We start from the raw sequence: 20,192 nt of genomic DNA, 5'->3' as shown, positions 1-20,192 counted from the left end.
GCCGGCCCCGCCCCGCCGCGGCTTTATAACGGGCATCCCCATGGCCGAGGCGGGTAACCTGCCGCGCCGGGAGGGGCAGAGCCGACCCGGGGTACCGCCCGCCGCCCACGGACGCGCCGCCGCTGGGCTCAGGGGCGGCCGCCCGGGAGAGCAGCCTGCGGTGGCCGCCGAGCTCCGCCGCGCCGCCGCCGCCGCATCTCCGTCGCCCGCCCCGAGGGACGATGCCGCCCCGGGCCTGGCGCGGCGCGGGGGCTCGCCCGTTCCTGCTGGCGCTGCTGCTGGCGCATCTGCCCCAGGGTGGCGGCCACCGGGCCGCGGGGCCCAGGGTAAGTGAGCCGCCCCGCTCCCACCGACACCGGCGGCGCCGCAGGTGGAGCCCCGCGGCGGGTCCCATGTCGAGCGCGCAGCCCCGGGGGCCTCCGCGCTCGGTTGGGTACCAGCGCGGTTGCGGCCGTCGGTGCGGCTGTCCGCTGGGTGCGGGAGGGAGGGAGGGAGGCGTGAGCGGGCTAAGCTTTATGCTGCCCGTCCCGCGGTTAGCGCTCCCGTAAGTGCGTAGCTTCGGGACTTTTTCATTACGTTCCCAAGAAGGGATTAAATGAATCCCAGCAATAAAGCTAGATGCCTTCGGCCCAGACTGCTCCCTGTAGGAGTCTAGCTCTGTTTTTTTTTTAATCTGACAATGTCTGTCTCTTGCTGGGGCTGTTAATTTCACTTAGCGTACAATTACACTGCTCTGGGGGAGAAACACAGCATCTTTTCTAAATATGGTCCTCCCAGTGCACTACCACCGCAGCACCGCGCTGGGGTAGCGGGAGAGCTCTCCGTTAGAGCTGCACACCAGTAGCTGTTCTTCAGCCAAGGCTGCAATAAGGACATAGTTCTGGGTAAGTGGAAAAACTCGATCTCTCTGCAGGCGTGTTGGATGCACTGGCCGTGTGTGCATTCTTGACCCATCAGTTTGAAGTGTTATGAAATGCAGTACTTAATTAACTTTTACCATGGTTAAGCAAGATCAGAAGGCTTTGGAATCCCTACTCAGACAGAATATAACAATAAGGGATTTGAGCACAGTACTCTAGTTTGTTAGAGCTGCTGTTTGACCATGAGGGTGAGTGCTTCTCAGGACTGCAGAAAGCGTGCTGGCTGCTGTGCTGTCCCGGTGTTCAACTATAGCCTTTTTTATGGCCAGATGTGTAACAGCAGCTGTTAGGAAGTGGCAGATTAGATTTAGTGTGTGCCGTAATTCCTCAGGGACTTGTTTTGAAGGATGGGGAGCCACTGGGGTGCTCGTGCATGTATCTCTATTACCTGATAGCAAACCTAAACCTTGAGGCTGGAGCAGAGCCACGTTTAAGGAGCTTTGAGGTGATAGGAAAGAGTGACTAGGGCCCTAAACCAGCGCCGATATCTGAGTGCTTTAATGAGGAGCAACTAAAACAAAGAACAAAATAGAAAATCCAATGGGCAGTGCATGATTGTGCAGTGAACCTGTCTATCAAATGGTTTCCATATAGGCTACTTTTACATATGGTGCTTTACAAGACAGTTTAATTGCTCCATGTACTCTATGTGCTGTGTCATCTTTGGCATGGGAGCTACTTCAGCTCCCTTAATATGGCTCCAAATACAAAAGATTTCTGATTTACTTGTTGCTTGAAATGATGGACTGACTTTGCTCTTCCCTCCTTTGTGACTGAGGGGAAAGAGATTGGCTGAAGTGCGCACCACTGTCTGTGGTTCTGCAGTAAGAGCTGCCTTTAAGTTTTAACTTCAGAGCTCTTGTAGTGGAAAGCTCTGGACTTCCAGGATGCTCTGTGTGTGAAGCCTCTTTTCGTTTTGCCAAGTGATCTGCTTACGAGCATGCAATTTGGCACGCTCATTTGCAACCATGTTGATAGATCCCTGGGCTTAATCTCTTCTTGTGATTAGACATTGCCTGTGAAACTGTTACCCAGTGTAAAGGTGCTCTACTATAGATTCCTGTGCACATCAGAAAGTTCTGAATTATTATTATTATTGTTTTAATTTTATGATGACTACCAAGAGTTACATCACAACTTCTCGTAAGGACTTGCAATTAGGACTGTAGTCCCCTCAGGAACCCTTCCTGGCAACTGGGGTCAGCGTTCCAGTCCTGGCATCTAATCCTGGAGGCGTTCAAGTGCTATAAGCGATATTTACATGTTCATGCCTTTTCTTTTTTTGCACAGTAGCACTAAAACTACAGTGCATGCAAACTCAAATGCTCTTAAAGGTAAACAGCAGGGAAAGTACTGGCCAGCAAAAGATTTGATGCAAAAAAAGGGAACTGCTCATGTTATCCAACTCTTCTCTTTTTAAATGAGCAGCAGTGATACTTGAAACAAGTTCTTGATCTTTCTCCTTGCATTTCCCCTTTACTACAGCAGTGTTCTGCTAACCTGGGTGACCAGCAGTGTCACTGAATGTGTAAGTAAAGAAGTATGACCTGCTCACAGAATGTTCTGTGTTGGAAGGGGACGCACGAGGGTCACTGAGTCCAACTCCTGGCTCCATGCAGCACCACCTGGAATTCAAACCCTACGTCTGAAAGTGTTGCCTAAGAGCTCCTTGAGCTCCAGTAGCTTAGAGCCATGCCTACTGCTCTGGGGAGCCTGTCCCATGCCCGCAACTCTGGTAAAGAACTTTTCTCTAGTACCTACCTGACTCTTCTCTGACACAGCTCCATGTCATTCTTTCAGAGAGTGGAGATCAGCGCTGCCCTTGTGAGAAGCTGTAGGCCATCATGAGGGTTCCCCTCAGCCTCCTCTTTTGCAGGCTGAAAATGGTGAAAAGTTAAGGGTAGCATAGAGAAACAGGCAGATGTGTGTTTCTTGTGCCAGTGCGGGAGCAAACTTTCAGGTGAAGTGAGATCACTGTTTGGAGGGGGACAAAGATACAACAGTAGCTGATACAGGCACTGGCCTGCTGAGGTACCTCTGGCTCTCAGAAGATGTTGTTCAAAGCCTGGTGTTTCCTCTGAAATTAAAGCTGACTAGGGATGTGAATCAGTTTAGGCTTGGAAAGCATCAGTGACCTATAGGGAACATCTAGCTTTTGTACATCTGCTGTGCTGACAGTTAGTAATTGTCCCACGTAAATCCCCATAGGAAGTTGAATGTCTTGGATGCTCTAGAAATAACTTGGAAGTCCAAGGCTATTGTGATTTTCTTCCTTACTTGATAGGCTCTAGGAAAGTGTCTGCTCTGTTAGGCAATTGCTTGATCACTTCTACTCTTGTTGTGCATGTGTGTGTATTTGTGTCTGAAGAATGTTGCCTTGTGGAAAAAAGATAATGAGGCTTTACTTTGTATTCACATTCCCTTCCTGCATGCTTCTTTCTCTCTGTTGGCATGAGATGTGAAATTGTGTGTCAAGCCAAGATTTGTCATTTCTTCTCCTTGACCCCACAGCTTGGCTTGGAAATATAGGGAGCTTGACTGTGCTGGCTCTTTCATCTCCTACCGTGTGATGAATTTGGGTAGCACTCTCTCATAGCATATTAAATAGATCGTGCCACTAAGCTCTATTTTTCCTATCTGGACAATGAATTGTGACCTTTGGCTTTCTAGTTCAGAAAGATAGAGCTGTGTTTCCTGTAGGCTCCCAGCTTTTTGTGTCTGACTCCTGACCATTGCAAACTTGCTCCATTTGTAGCAGAGCTATTAGCGGCAGTGATAACAAGTACTAGAATAGGAAAATGGTGGGTGCTTGCAGGAGAAACAGAATGTAACTGCAGTATTCAGAAGCTAGGAAAGCCTTGAACTTGTGGAAAATGGAGGAACTGTACTTCCTAAGTGATTGAAGAGAACTAAGAAATGCGAAGGAAAAGCAGTAGCTATAAATTTCTTCCTAGCTTTATGCATGGAAATTCTATATCCCTCCATGATAAAATGATGCTGGCTTGAAATAAGGGGAACTTTCATTGTGGTGATGCTGTAAAGGGAAGACAGTAAATAGTGAAACTCTGAAGGTACCTGCATGTCCCAAAGCCTAAACTGAAGCAGTGTGAACTCCCTTCTACATCTGGTTACTAATTAGAACCTCACAGGAGCACCTTAGTTAAAAAAAAAAAAAAAGGCTTCAAAGGCTCTTGCAATGCTGCCATTTCCCCTGGAGGCTAAGCAGCCTGGCAAGTCGTGCTGAGGAAACTGTTTGGTTGTGTCCTTACAGCAACACTGCTGGTAGGGCTCTGCAAAGCAGGTGTCCTATGCGTGCCCTACTGAAATTAGGGATAGTGTGTTTTCTTCAGGGTAGGAAGAAATTTGGAGGAAGATGTAAAACAAAAAATACAAGACAAAGGGTTGTGTGTAAAGGATATGTAAAAGAGCGATACTTAGAATGGGCTTTCAGTAACTGAATTTTGGTGCTTGTTTTGAGATTGGATCATTGTGCTGCAACAATCTAAACTGATGAGTAACAGAGGAAATATTTCAGTGAAGGAATAAGTACTCAAGGCAAGTGCCTAGAAAAGCATCGCCTAACAGGACAGGTTTGTTATTCATAGCTTTTGGTTGGAGTTAATTCTGTTCTGTCTCAGTGATAGTTGTTCTTGCCTAAGTAGAAGCTGTAATTATATATAAAACTGTAATAATGATTTTGCTCCCTTTCCTTGTTCATACTTGGACTTTTTATGTTAAGCAGCCAAATCCCTTGCAAAGTATCAAAGAAGCTGATCTGACTTGCTTTTTTAATAAATTATGCAGCTGTGCTGAGAATCAGGATTCATTCTTGTGTGGAGAAGTATTAAAAATTACAGTACATCTCTATTAGAACAGTGGGTCCTGTTCTAAGCAAGAAAGAGTTATAGGATACAACTTGTTCTGTATAGTTTTAGGGTGTTTAAACTGCTTGAGCTTCTGAGTTGGCTTCAAGAATATTTCACTCATGTTAATTACTTCTGCTCCTAATGAAGGATTTCTGGCCAGCAGAAGATTTTATGCAAAAAAGAAACTGCTTGCATACTTCTGCTGGTGGTGGCAGCAAGCTCTGCAGCTGTGGCACGTCTATAGTGATAGCCTCTTGGGCTAGTTTTCAAGTTTCTAACACAAGTCATGTGCTAAGATAATCTTTGCAACCATCAGTGCAGAACAGATGTTGTCTTGGCTTCTTTTATTTCTAGATGGCCTGAAGCAATTGGTAAGATGACTGTAAACTTCATTTCAGTGGTACAGTAGTGCTGAAATACTAATACTGCTGTTTGAATATCTTAGATGTTCTTATCCTGCCATCTTAAACTAATTGCGACATCACTTTGTTGGGAAAAAACCCCAAACAAAAACTCATTTGTCTCTTACTTGGCTGCTGAATCCTCAGTTCTTCTGAGGCTGACATATCCAACAATGTACTTACGTGTTGCACAATAAACTTCTAGCTGACATTAAAGGCTGAATGCTGAGGCAGTACAGGTGAAACTAAAGCTAATCCTGCATATCTGAGAGCTGCTGCACTGACTGTCACACTTGTGTGACAGCCTAAGAGCTTCCCTTTCAGAGATCCATGGGTGGATTCTATGAAGACTCTGGTAACAGTGTCCAGGGATGGTGCAGTGCAGCGGAGCTCACAGCATGCTTCATGTGTGTGGTGGACAGCTTGCTGCTTTGCTCTCAGGTAAAGCTCAAGCAGAGAAGCGAAAGGTGTAACTTGCAGCTTGAACTGTGAAGCTTCCTTTTTTTTTTTTTTTTTTTTTTTTTTTTTTTGTTAGATTACAAGCTTAACTACTATCACAGAATTGATAGGGTTTTAAATTTGCTACTTTGTAAGAAGTTTTCCACTTGTTAGGTTCTTGCCCAAACAGCACAAGGCTGCCACTGCTGTAAGGGATTTGCTCTGTGCTGGAGCTTTCTGGGTAGCATGTGGTGTCTGTGTGAAATGTTTGCTGCACACAGATTACTGAGGTGTGCTGGCTGTGTATAGAGCTGTCTCCCTCTTCTGACAGACTCTTGCTAACAGTTACCGTTGAGCAGTTTTCGTGTGAAGCCATCTGAATGCGATGGTTTTTGGGCTTGTGTGTGCTGGCAGGGCACTCTGGCTCTTAGGCCCTTCTGGTGGTGGCTGTGTGATAATCTGCTCTGCCTTCTTTCCTGGGAGACTTTGTAGCTATAGGAGAGAAACCGTAGGGAGGAGTAGCTAGTCACTCCAGAGTAAAGCCTCCACTCCAAGTGGTGGAAATAACCACCCCACTGTACAAAGGAGTCCTTTGTGCATCGCTTCGTGTGGGCATTGGGCGGCTCTTCAGTCTGAGACCAGCCAACCCAGCTCCCTCAGGACCAGGCCCTGCCTTGAAACTGGGCTAATGGCTCCTGTCAGGGATTGTGCTTTATTTATTGCAGTAGGCTCCTGATACAACTTGGTCTTCTATATTAACATTGTAGATGGTGCATGCTACATTCTTGGGCATTCGAGAAGAATTGTCTGCTTGTCTAAGGAAAACATTGCCTTGCACAGAGCGCCTGCCCACTCATGAATGCTGTCTGTTCTGCAATGAAGGCGATGAACAATGGCTGTTGTGCTCCCCTACACCAGTTACTCTTAGGGAGACCTGTGCTATCTGATCAAGAGGCTTACACACTGAATAGTGGATCCCTATCGAGTGAGGAGAGATGATGGAGGAAACCAGCTATAGCATGTGAAAGGATTTGCTCTAGTCTGTGTGACCTTTCCAAGACTGTGTGAATATCAAGATTGGCAAAGCCAGCTAGGAGGAACAGGCTTCAATCTGATGTTTTCCATGGCAGCTCCTCTGAGGCAGTGGTGCTTCTGTCTCCAGGGCAGGGGTGTAGAAGTCTCTATAAGCCTAAAGCTGTCCACACTGTCAGTCTCTTCTGTGGTAACCTCCCAGCTGTAGCCTATTTCAGAGCACATGCTTGTCTGCCGGGTTTGTGCATTTTTGCATCGCATTGACATCTGAGCCAGATGCCTTTGTTAACCTTCTGACAGGTGCTCTCATCTAGAGAAGCATATAGCTGTGCAGTGGAGGAGGTGTCAAATGAGGGCAAGCTTGGACTTCAAGTTGAATAATCTTTGGCCAGAGATGGGGAAATAAGACTAGTTATTATAGGAATATACCATTAAAGGTTGACTGGGCTTTGTCAAGTAGCAACCTACCAGTGCTGTTGGTGGATTCTTCTATGCAAGTGTTGTTCTTTCCATGCAGGAACTGGTAAGAGTTGACGGATAACTTGCTCTGCCATGAGTGTCCAGGAGAACAGTACTGCATAAGTGCAATAGAGTACTGCGCTGTTCATGACTTTAGTACAAACCCAGACCTTGTGCCATTGTTTTGTAAACTGGGTTATTTTTTTCTGGAACACCTTGGTATTGACTTGGGAGAAAGAAGCAATCTGCATGCGTCAAACTTTGTGTGTGTGACGTGCTAAAAGGGAGGGCTGTCTTATGGATGAGTGAAAGAATCATAGGAAATGGAAGGGGAACACAGATAGGAATAAGGAAGATGGGGAGGTAGGACAGATGAAAGAACTTGCTTTCCTGAGGTTGTTCTTGGCCAGTAGTCTATTTAATGATAGTTGGAATCAAATCCAGAGGGAAGTGCTGATCCCTCAAATAGGGAGGAGAGGTTCCAAAATCTTAGTGGGCAGATTTGGTTTCAGAGTTTCTCTTGGCTACCAGACCCCAGTTACCATTAGCTGGGTCACAGACTAGAAGGAATGAGGAAAATGTTATCCATCCCTGTTCTCTTCCCTGCTCTGTGACTGAGATCAATCACTTAAATTGCTAGAGGAAGCCATAGCCTTTCTTTTGATGAAGGAAGTCCAACAGCTGATCTCTGCACTTCTGCTTGCTATGGGGTATTTTGCAGTGCTTGCTGTTGTACTTTTCTGGAGTTTCAGAATACTGGGTTAAGGAGTATTTGTCCTCAGTTATACAGAGAGCATGAAGTGTGATATTGTCTGATGCTTCAGTTTGAAATTTAGTGCTTCAGATTTTGATACTCCAACAAATTAGAACCATCCACTGCAGTCTTAATGTGGTGTTTTACAGCAGCTGTGAAACTGAGTGGACTTAAGTCTGTTCCTTAAGCTGCAGGTGTGGTTGTGTCTTGCATGGCGGGAAGCGAAGTAAGAATCAAGTAGACAAGAAAGCATGTTCAAGTGAGAACACCTGGTAAAGGTAGTGATATCCTTTAATGTACAACAGGGACATATGATTAGAAAAGCTGTTCAGATGTACACTATCTTTAGATCTTGTTTGTCTGTGTACCGGTTTCTTGTCATGGACAGATAGGATGATAATCTTTTTTTGCAGCCCAGGCTCCCTTGTGTAGCAAGGATTAAAGAGCCTACTCTAGTTTGTATATCAAACCGTTTCCCTTCCCATTTCTTTGAAGCTGATTTACATGTAGTCTACACTTAGGCTTAAATAAATACTTGGTGTAATGAGGTACAAACTGAGAACTAAAAAGCCAGAAGCCCCTAGGCGTGATTTCCACGTGGTGGATATTAAGTGAGTTGGGGTTTGTGGATATTGGCCAGGTAAAAGGGTGTCTGAGCCAAGTAGCTACTTCTGATTTGAGTCTAGCTACCATCCAGAATGGTGGTAATGGTGGCTCTTGTCTGAAATTTTGCCTTTGTCTTATTGCTCTGCTCTTACGAGTGAGTGGGCAGGTATTGCAGAATTGAATAAGCTGTGTGCAAAAGTAGCTTTCTAAAATTTGTGTCTAGAGTACTAGAGGATAATCTGCTCTGAACTTGTAAAGGAAAGGCAGATTTAATGTGTGTGTGTCTCAGAGAAAGTAAAATACATCAAAGTCCATGAAGACTGATATCTAAGGGGAACACGGTCAATGTGGGGTTTTTTGGTGGCTGCTTTTTTTTTTTTTTTTTTTTTGCTACACAATTCTAGAGATATGGGGATCTGGCATAAGATAGTATTGCAGCATTGCTGCCATTTGTTGCTGCTGCTGTAATAAACTGTAGCCAGTTGGTTTCTCCATGGTTTTGCTATCATCTCATTTAGATGCAGTGCATCTGAAATGTGCTTGGAAGTTGTCATATGCAGAAAACCGTCCTGCTAGTGCTTTAACTTCTGAAAGCTGTTGCTGTGAGATAGGATATCATAAATGCATGTGTACAAGTCCATGGGTTTATGACTGAAAGAGTGTGGTGCCCCTGGCTGTTGTACCTAATAGCCTAATGTTATTCTAGAGATTCTATCCTGCAGCTTTATTATCATAGAATGACATGGGTTGAGAAGGACCACAATGATCATCTAATTTCAACTTCCCTGCTATGTGCAGGGTTGCCAACAACTAGATCAGGCTGCCCAGAGCCACATCCAGCCTGGCCTTGAATGCCTCCAGGAATGGGGCATCCACAACCTCCTTGGGCGACCTGTTCCAGTGTGTCAGCACCCTCTGAGTGAAAAACTTCCTCCTGATATCTAACCTAAATATCCCTTGTCTCAGTTTAAAACCATTCCCTCTTGTCCCATCACTATCCACCCTCGTAAATAGCTGTTCCCCCTCCTGTTTATATGTTCCCTTCAACTACTGGAAGGCCACAGTGAGGTCTCCCCAGAGCCTTCTCTTCTCCAAGCTAAACAAACCCAGTTCCCTCAACCTTTCCTCATAGGAGAGGTGCTCCAGCCCTCTGATTGTTAGTGAAATAGTGAAATCTGAAGTGGTGACAAAGTGGACACTGCCAATCTGAACATTTAAAATATCATGAGTGGGCTACCTAACAAGGGGCTCATCCTTTCTGTGATTAAGGGGTAAACATTGGAAGAATTTATTAAGGAGACTGCCAGCATCCCACTGCCTTGCTGCTATCTGTGAGCTGTCTTCCCATCTTTATTATTGCACAAATACAGCCAATGTTTTTAAGACTGGAAATCATATTCTTGGATGTGGGTTTGAAAATTAAAGCTGTCCTCTGCAGCCTTCAGTAATGGTCTGCTGTTTTGAGGCAGGATGCTCTGTCTCTTGCGTTTACTTTGCTCTTCATAATGTAAGCTTGAACTGTGGAAGGGATAGTAGCTGCAGTTTTTTCAGGCATTTACAAAGTGGTCATAAACCTATACTGCTGGGGTTGGCAAAGTTGGTGAAGTTATTTATTCCCCTATTCCCATGGGGAAGTACATTAGCCCAAATTTGTTTCAGATACTCATCTTCAGGGACTTCCAAAGACCTAAGCATTCTCTTTGCAGTGAGTACGTTTTTACATTGAAGCAGACTGGTTCATCCCAAATCTGTTTGAAGCTTTTGCTGGCTATGGCATCTTAGAAGACTTAGATTTTCCATAGCTGCTAGGTTTTGTCCTTTCTGTTGTCCTGAGGTGACAAATATGCTGTCAGGGAAAACTATCTTGCTAGACTTGAACGGTCCCTTTTTTAAAACTTTGAGAGTTGTTGAAACCTAATTGTGGGAATTTTCTTGATCTTTACTCTTCTATTAACCTATAATCTATCGGTTATGTACACCCAAAAAATCTGGGTTATTTTTAAGGAATCTGATAGTGTCAAGTTAAATGTTTTGTGCATGGTATCAATAGTATGTGTGCCTCTTAAGGGTGAACAAGATGGGGAGTAGGAAACAGTGAATGTAGAAACCTGGCTGCTGCTGCTTTTCTTGTCTTTGTCTCACTGAGAACTGAGTACTGTCTCAATTTCAGGATTTTTATTGCTAACTGTAGATAGCTGAAGGAGTTCCAAACTAAATGGAATGGGAACAAACAGAAGGAAGGTGAGCATTTCTTTACAAAGATACTACCTGAAGCATTTTGGCAGTATTATTGGAACTGCTGCTCATCATTGTGCTGCAGTGAACTATTTGCAGATTTCTAAATGTAAGGCAACTGTAGGATGAAGTCCTGTAACTCATCTGGTCTGTAACACATCAGTTTGTACAGCTACCATGTAGTTGTTAGCTCTTATCCCAGGAAGATGAAGCTATCCTGTTGTTTTGGCATGAAAGCAATTAGGAAAAATTAGTCTCAACTTTCAAGCTGAGTTTTATCTGTAGAGTTTAATTCAGGAAAAACTCAGCAAGTTAAAAAAAAATCAAAAAATCTGTTGATTGTATTTATGCTTTTTATGCTGAATTTGGAACTGAGTGGGAACTGCTGCTCTTGACCTGGAGTGTCTCTGGAATGATCCCTTCCTAGTATCCCTTCCTATCTCTGGAATTGACCCAGTTCTGTAAGAAGTACATTTTGAGTTGGAAGATTTGAGATGCTGATCTAGCTTGAATAGTTGGTGTCAGAAATAAACTAATTTTTTCGTAAGTTTGCTGGAACTTTTAAGAATTTACCTAAAGGGCTCCAAGTTGTGCTGGCATAAAAACAAACTAAAAATAAAAAGCTTCCACGATTGCTTCACATAACCCAGGGACTTCCCTCAGGAGCCTCAGACCAGGTGGGGAAGAGTTCAGTAGGAAAATCCCATGCACCTTAGAAGGATTTGATTTTGCTTGAAAAATTAAAAACCACAAATGCTTTTGCTGTTGAATGAATGATAGTCTCGAATAGAAATTCTAAGTTAGTTATCAGCAGTTCTTTGCTACAGAATGAGAACGTGAGTTTCAAAGGCATGTCTTTCTCCATATACTAAAAAAAAAAGTAGGTGCTGTATCAGGGTAATTGGTCTTCTTGCAAGACTTCATACGTTCTCAAGTGCCCTATGCAATCTTACCTCATAATTATTGCTTTTCAAGTTCAGAAAAAGTCCACATCTTGACTTGAAGCAAGGAGACTTAACCATAACTACTTCTCAGTTAAACTTGCTCGTTGTTAGTGTCAGTATAAGCCTTCTGACTAGCTTGCTTCTCATCCGTACTCTTGTCAAACTGTTCCAAAACTGTTTCAAAAATGTTCACTGTGTGCCTTGATTCAGACATGGCAAGGGGTGTGGGAAGACAGTTCTCAACTTGGTAGTTCTTGCTGAGCTCTACCTGGAGATGTTGCTCTGTCAAAGGTGAGGCTTCGCTTATTGTTTCCCTTGGAAATCACTGGGGCAAGCACACTAAGTAAAACTGCACATATATTTTCCACCTGGTGCGCTTTCTTTCCATTTGCTCAGTTTTGATAAACATTTCTCAGTTGTAGAGGTGTAACCAGCTCTTCAGTGCAGTGGTAAATTGCAGCATGTCAGAGCAAAAACTAAAGAGGACTTTGACTTCTGTTTCCTTGTCTTGCACTTCTGTGAAGCCACGGGGAATACAAGCACTTATTCAGGAAGTGCCAGAAGGCAGATGTTAGACATGATGAAGTCACCTCAGATTAAGAGGACAAAGTAGGGCGTTATCTTTGGCTTGACTTTTTGGTTAGTATTTATTAGAAAGCAAGCCTAGGGATTACCACAAACAAACTAAGCCAAGTGCTTCAGCTCTTAGTAGATGGCAAACTACTGTTCATGCGTATCCATGTATTTCCTAAGGCAAGCAATTAGGATCAAGTAAGAAGACAGAATCTTGTTAAATCTCATGCCAGTGTTCAGATGGTTAGAACCATTCTTATCTAAAATTGCTGTGGAACTGGCTAGTGAAACAAAAGCCACTAGCAGGTGCTGATGTGAAGATAGAAGTCTCACTCGACATTGTTTTTTTTGTGAAGTGATTGACACCAGTGGTAGGCACTGTTTACAGAAAGCATCTGAATGAAGTCACCACTGGATTCAACAGTGAGATACTAACTGAAGACAGCACTTAAAAATGCTGATACTGCAGCTTGCTCAATTAATGCCCTGTACCAAGGGCATCAATGATTCTTAACAGAGGAAACCTCTTAAAATAGCCAGGAGACAGATTTAGGATGGATTTTTTCTCAGAGTAGAGAGTACTTTCTTCTTCATGACCCAGCTCTGCCCTTATTTTTGCTGACAAAGTAGTTGCAGTGTTAGGGTACTAACTGTTTGAAAGCTTTGTCTAGCTGATGTTTGGCTTTTTGTTATTCTTGATCCCTTGGCTTGGAGCTCCAGATCCCTGAAGTATCAGGAAGCTTCCAACTACTTCTGGGAGGGACATGCCTGTATTAGTTTTTTCTGGGGTGGAAGTTGATGATACTCATTGTGATCTTGTCCTCAGTTCATTGTGGCTAAAATGTACAGCTGGCCCTTGGGAATCTTTTGTAGGGAAACATCTCAAATCTAGTGGTTTATGCAGAGGCTGCTCAGTAGTTTGAATACACTTCTTTCAGATAGTAAGCACTGCAGGAAGTTTCCCTGTGAGTGTGATTCTCCCTTTGGGAGAAGTGTTGGTAGAAATTGAGGAAGATTAGAAAGACTTTCCACTTTCAAAACTCAAATGGCAGTGATTCAACAAACGTTACAGGCTTCTAAAGAAGCAGTTGTTAGAGCGCTGCATAAGTAATTGATGAGTGTCTGTCTTAGATGAAGCTTGGAATCCACTGTGATAATTGCAATACAAGCTGTTAGCTAGAAAACAAAAGGCAGATGCTTCTTTATCACTTCAAAATGTCAACAGTTCCCTTGAATATAAGGCAAAGCTCAGAACCAATGACTTGGTATCAGTCACTATGGCAAGATCAAACTTAAATGTAACTAATAATTTGATTCACTTAATTTCCTCATTCTCCCTCTTGTTTGTTTTACTGGATTATTCATTTATGCCAACTTCTTATGTAGGTTTCAAACTATCCTTGTGTTTCTTGTGTCGCTTACATTTTGGTCACATCTAACAACAAGCAAGGTGGTATTAAGCTATTGGCAGGACCAAATGGTATGGGCTGTTCTTAACTGAAGTGTGAGGATGGTGCCTAGAATCTGCAATGTGGAAAAGTTTCTACTTTCCTCCTCGCTGGGAGTGGGTTGACCTTGGCCAATTGCCCACCCAGCTGCTCTCTCAGCCTCCCTCAACCTGGCTGCGGGAGAAAAAAGATGAAAAAGATCAGGGGCTGTGATAAAGATGGAACATCACGTAGCCAGTTACAGTCAAATCACTGAGTCAAATCACAGCATTGACTTCTTATTCCCTTATTTTAAAAGAGGAAGAGAGCACACAGTTGTGAAGAAGGAGTGCTATTACTGGTGTTGGTACTGAATAATTCTGAAAAGGAAGTGCCAGGTATTATAACTTGGGCAGCTTAAAGGAGACTCTGTGTAAATTCTGGTGTTCTGCATGCTTGGATGTGGCCCTATGCTTTCCCTTCTTTAGGCATGTTTGGCCCTCACCTTCAGAAAGCCTGGCTAGTTATGTCACTGCTATTCAGTGGGGCAGAGGATCATGATAAAACTCATAAATTAACGCTAGTCTAACTTTATCTCAAAAGCTCAAGTTGCAGATGCTGAAACTTCACAAGCAATGCTGCTACTGCTCCATGGTGGGAAGGAATCTGAAATAATTGAACAGATTTGATATTTAGATCATAGCTTCTGCCCAAATGCTTGGGATATTCAGTTAAATATCCTGTATGTCAGAGACCAGCACTGGACTTACTTTGGCACTTATAAGTTACTTGAGAGTAAAACATTTTTGTTTTTTTTAGATTCTGTCTTTCTGAGACAATAAGAAGTCAGTAATTCCAGTCACAAGCAGACTCCAAACAGAATAGAAACAAACCTTTAAAAGTTTCTAGAATCTGTTGACTTCTCTGTCATCTTAATCTGAGGGTGTAGGCCTTCATCAAATCATCTCCTAAAGCCTAATGAAGGGTATGCCACTGCAGTAATTCACAAGCACTTACTGACCTTACACTTTAAAGCAGCAATAAAATTTTACTTCCCGTCTTATGTTGCTGGCTGCCTTTTGGCAGGGTTCAGTGGAAAGTACAAGTTTTGAGTGAAAAATAAAACAATTATGAAAAATAATGGTCTGTTACAGCTTGAGTTAAGATTGTTGGCTTTTGAGGACAACTGGCAACAAGCTGAGCTGGGTACTTAGAGCTATAATGGCTGCCTGTTTTCAGTCTACTTTTTCCACCTATAAGCAATGATTTATTCTGAATCCATACTGTTGGTTTAGGTTGTAAAGCTCTTGTCCGAGCACATTCTTTGGTTTCCTTCTATATGGGTTGAACTGGTTTCTCATTCCTGCTGCAAGCTACAGCTGGGCTCCAGGCAGACACGTGCTTCTGTGGCAGAGCTGGCACTGAAATTTTTGCCTGCTAGTCGTGTGGCTGGAGCTGGATTTAGTCATCTGCCTTGGCAGTCAAGTATCAGTGAAGGACAGCTAATGGGGGCAGTCTGGACAGCTCAAGCCTCTTGGTGGAGTCATTGACTTATCTTCAAAGCTGAATGGTTTTTAGGTGATAGGAACCTCCCCTTATACAGTAGATCCTGATAGCCAGCTTCTGGTGGCTGTTGGCATGGGTGATGCAAAGCAGCCCTTTTCTGCTCCTGACTCAGCACTTCTAGTTATCAGGAAATTAGAACACGTGGAAGTACTTGAGTTGTTTCATTCATGCATGAATTAGGTAAGGCTAGCTTTTGAAACTGCTTCTAACAATACAGCAATTTAAAAAAAAAAATCTGTTCCATGCATATACTGGGCTATGGGTACTGGGTACTCATACTGGCTGTACGTACATCTCCTGCTTTAGAAACCCGTCGTCTTACCTGCTGCCCAAGGTTGGTTAATTATCTCTTACCATCACCAACAATAGAACTGCTTGACTTCTGTTGGGAATCATATAATATAATCATATCACAGAATGGCTTAGCTTGGAAAGGACCTTAAAGATCATCTAGTTCCAGCCGCCTGCCCTGGCCCTCCAACCACCCACTAGATCAGGCTGCCTGGAGCCCTGTCCAACCTGGCTTTGAACACCTCCAAGGATGGGATATCCGCAGCTTCTCTGGGCAACCTGTATATACTGGATAGGCTTGAAGGATCTGCATGGGAATTTGCTGGGTAGGTAGGATTAATTTCCCATTGTATATGGTGTGTGTCTCAGAGTAGATCACTTATTTGCTAATGTGAAATGGGGAAGACTAGCTCAGTGTGAGAGTAGTTAAGGGTGTCTGTGCTAGAGTTAGCTGAAGGCAAATCTCTTCATTTAACAGAGGAGCACTTTGCTGTACTGAAAGAGCTTTCATAATATAGATATAACTGAAACTGGAATTACAACAACTTATCTGCTAAAAGGGAAAGCTGTAGATATCTGAAAGAGATCTGATGTGCCTTGTATGTCCCAGCCTCGGCATTATAAATAATTTTATCCTGCCACTTGTTGGGCGGCTTTCCTTTTGTGTCTGGTATAGTGGTGGGGATTAGATCTGACTTGTTTACAAATGTTGTTGAACTGAGCAAGGATGCCCACCTTTGGAAGCAACTGTAGAAAATGCTCTAAATTAGCATACTTTATCATGTTGCACTCTCACTTTGAAGTGGATGTAGCATGTTGGGGAACGTGATTTCTCAGACCCTGGCAGAGTTGTCTGTAATGCACTGGAAACTGAATTTTAAAGATGTTTTGGTGGATGGGTTTAGTTCTATGTGTATCCCAACAAGAACCTCTGTCTGAATAAGGGAAGGAAACAGAGTCCTCAGGTATGTATGATGGATTAGATCTAGCCTAGCTAGGGCACACAAATGAATTTGGACTTTTGAGATATACATTCTCTTTATTTTCAAGTTCCATGATCAACCTATGCAAGGTTCTTGTCAACTGCTTTTTATTCTCCTTTGTCAAATAAGTAAGTAGTTGCTTGAAATAGAACAGTGAGCAGATTCAGCTTAGTGCAGGGCTTTCTTGCCTTCGTCTGTTGCCTGTTGTATTTGAATTCAGGAGTGTCAGTTGGCCTTCAGTTCTCCTTGTTTAGTTTTGCAGCATGAGAAAGTGAAAATCTGTCATGGTTGTACGTAAACACAGTATGTTAAGGCATTCACGCTGCAACTGTGAACAGGACACTTGATGGAAATGAGGAAAGTAGGTCTGGAATATTTAGCAACATTGAACATAGTCTAGAAGAAAAGATAGTGTTCTGTCTGCAGGTGGGGCAGAGAATGCTCCGTAATCCTGCCTGCCTTCCCCCTCCCCCACCATTGACACCCCCCCCCCCAAAAAAAAAAAAGCAGACTTGACCAGTTTATTCAGTGGTGTGATGGAGTGGGAAGATATGATTTAATGTGTTTTCTGTCCTTCTTTGAAATTGTTGATGTGAACTAAAGGCTGAAGTCTTTCATTAAGGCATCTGTGCAGCAGTAGATAAGGACTTTGGGAAGAGAAAGGCAGTACCAAACTCTCTGACTTCTCTTGAAAGCGTAGGGCTAGGCCTCTCTCACAATGAATCCTATTTTCAGAGCAAATATCAATGCCCTCTAGTGGCTTTAACTGCGCAAGGAATGGCTCTCTGGTTATCAGCAACACCAACCGCTTGCGTCTCATGCAGCTGGAAGAGGTGAGTGAAGGTGTGCATGCTGGTGGCACAACTGTGCTGCACCTCTATGGAAAGGAACAATGGGAAACACCCAGGAAATACTTTCAAACCTGAATTATTTAAATATTGCAGAATGCTCATCATTCCATAAGTGAGATCTGGGGATACTTTTGCCCTTTTAGGTTGGGAATAAATCTTCTCTGGGAAACATGCTACAGAAGAGATTCAGGGTTTTCTTCTGTAAGAGCCAGAGTTTTTAGAAAAGAATCAAATTCTCAAATGGGGAGTTAGCAAAGACAGATATTCAGAATTGCATAGTGCAGAACTGCCTCAGCAGCATGAAACAAAACCTGGTGGTTTGAGGATATGCATACTGTTTTATCTACAGTACAAGAGCAGTGATAGACTGTTGGGGCTTTTGGTTATTTGTATTGGTAAATCAAGTACTGATGTGAGGTCTTAAGAGACAGTTTGGTCCCCTGAAGAAACAGCTCAGCTTTGAATGCTGATGCTTGCATGCTATCATGCTTGTCTTCCTACTTTCAAGGAGTAAAATCTGGTGAATTCAATGTTTGTGTGGCATAGAAGGCAAAAAGGTGTTTGGTGGGATAATTGGCTGTATGAACTTGCTTACTACCAAGGATTAAAACTGCAGTATGCCTCAAGGAGCTTTCAAGATCAGGAACTGCTTGCAAGACTCTTTCTTTTAAACCTGATCTTTAAATTTACTGTGGCTTCTAATAATGTTGTAGCAGTTCAATTTTCATTCAGCATGTTGTTGGGGAACATTAATTAGATGCTTTAATTCCACTTGCATATTCTGCCTGACCAATGATATAATTAATTGATCACTTGTGCCATTTGAAGTTGTGCATTGGTGTGCAGCACACTGATAAGGTGTCTCAAAGATGGCTTTCTTGTGTGCTTAATCTGAAGTACTTTGAACTGGAAATTGAGCAATTACATTTGGAAACAGCTAATAAAAGCAGTGGAAGTGGTAGGTCAGTAAACTGTATATGAATGAGCAATGATTGGGTTATGCATGTAGCTTCTGAAGACTTACTCTCATCTAAGTGTGCTTGTGGACTAGAGGATCTCTGTTCTCATACGCTGCTGAGGTGTTTTAAGCTGGAGAACTCCCAAATAGATTCAGCGTGGCCAAAACGAGCCTAAAATGCAATCTTTTTATAGTGTTCTTTGAAGTGCTTTTCCCCAAGCATGTTAAGGCCTTATCCCAAGAACTGAAGGATTTCATATCGCTAGGCTTAGGATCTTGAGTAACACTTCAGTGAGGTAAACAGGAGACTTGGCAAAAATGTTTTAAGGATACCTTTTCCTACACTAATACAATGGATATATAGCTGCCAAAATACTTGTCTGATCCTGTCTTTCTGAGAGTCCAGTGATTAATTTACTTCAGTAGGAACAGAATAAAGCTTCTGAGCAAACTGAGGGTGGTATCTCTTCTCTCTGTTGTGCCTACTGCCATTTTGTATTTGTCAATTGTAAAACATGTGAAGTTACTTTCCTGTGTAATGCTTCTGCACAGACACAGCTACATGTCTGAGGAGTTCAGCAGATCTAAACAATTACTTTGTTTTCTATAGTGTGGAACTGTTTAAATAAGAAATATGTAAAACTAAAGAGACATCAGGCTTCTGCACAGGTCTAGAAATAGAACTGTGATTTGTCAGGTGAGGAAATCCTTTAAGGCTCTCAACTGTTGTTTTAACAGGTCTGTACTCTGGTGATAAAGTATTGAATCGGACTCTTCAGCTTCTGATTTTATCATTTTTACTATGCTTGATTGCAGCTGTGTTGCTAAGTTTATCCTGTGAACCTGTTTGATATTGACCTTGGATGCTCCTATGCTGGATACAAAGGAGCAAGACTGAGATGGCAAAACAGTTGCTAAAGCTGCCATGCAACTTCTGTAGTTGCTTTGAGCCAGCTGTTTTGGATGCATCTATCAAAGTCTATTGCTGTTGATGTCCCACAAGGGTTGCACACTTAAGATCTGATATTTTTTTCACTCAATTAATCAGAAGGTGAGCACTTCTCCATGAAAGCAAATTATGTTAGCAGTATAAGCATAGTAAAAGTCATTGTCAACAACTAGTATGTTGTCCACCAAATTTGCGGGGCAGGAATAGGAACTGTGCTGGAATCTTTCAGGAATAATCTGTCAAGCTGTGAATCTTAGTGAGAATTGTTTGTCACACGGGTTGCTTTTCCTGGCTCCTTTCTTGTCTGCACCTAAATTGAGTTTGAAAGGGGGTCTCTGCGTTTTTCCGTGTGTAGCCCGTTCCTTGTTTTGTAATGCCTAATGCTTTTCCAGCTCCTAGTTAGGCAGACGAGTGACCTTTTTTCTTTTACAGAGGAACTGCTCTTACATTTCTAGATTTTCATCTGAGAGGAAGTGGCAGTACTGGAATAATACTGAAAATAAACTTGTTCTTCATTTTCTGTCCCAAGGCTTCAGATCTTGCAGGCTCTTAGGGTGATGGGGAAGGATAGTGCCTAGAAGTCCTGTGCTGTGCTACCCTCTGAGTTCCCAAATGGTACTTGGCACTGCTGTAGTTGAGTTGGGGCCATGTTTACACTTAACTTGCCCCAAAAGTGGGGAAATGGAGGGGGAGGAATGTCAAGTATCTTCAACTTGTCACAGGATGTGATCAGGTAACATAAGAGGATTTTCAGGTCTTTCAAACAATGGGTAAACATGTCAAATGTAATGGAAAGCTCTGGAGTGTTATATGGACTATCTAAGTCTCTCTGTCAAACTTGGAGCATCAGGTTAGTGTTGAATTTCTACTGTTTTGACCCCTTTTCTTTGAGGAGAATGCACCAGCTGTTGGAGGGAAAGCAGGACTTTGAGAGCTAAA

The 20,192-nt window shown here is 43.0% G+C and overlaps 1 protein-coding gene across 1 annotated transcript in view; it reads left to right on the top strand.

Annotated features, from left to right (window-relative positions):
- The first annotated feature begins 221 nt into the window (after positions 1-221).
- SMOC1 (SPARC related modular calcium binding 1) overlaps positions 222-20,192 on the top strand; it is a 124,728-nt gene continuing 104,757 nt past the window's right edge. The window contains exon 1 of the mRNA XM_042862577.1: positions 222-326. Within this exon, the coding sequence (XP_042718511.1) occupies positions 222-326 (105 nt within the window). The remainder of the gene's footprint in view (positions 327-20,192) is intronic.

The sequence above is a fragment of the Lagopus leucura genome, unplaced genomic scaffold (genome assembly GCF_019238085.1).
Source record: "Lagopus leucura isolate 7727_CA_CO unplaced genomic scaffold, USGS_WTPT01 Super-Scaffold_1, whole genome shotgun sequence".
Classification (NCBI taxonomy): domain Eukaryota; kingdom Metazoa; phylum Chordata; class Aves; order Galliformes; family Phasianidae; genus Lagopus; species Lagopus leucura.
This window is presented reverse-complemented; position numbering and strand designations above follow the sequence as displayed.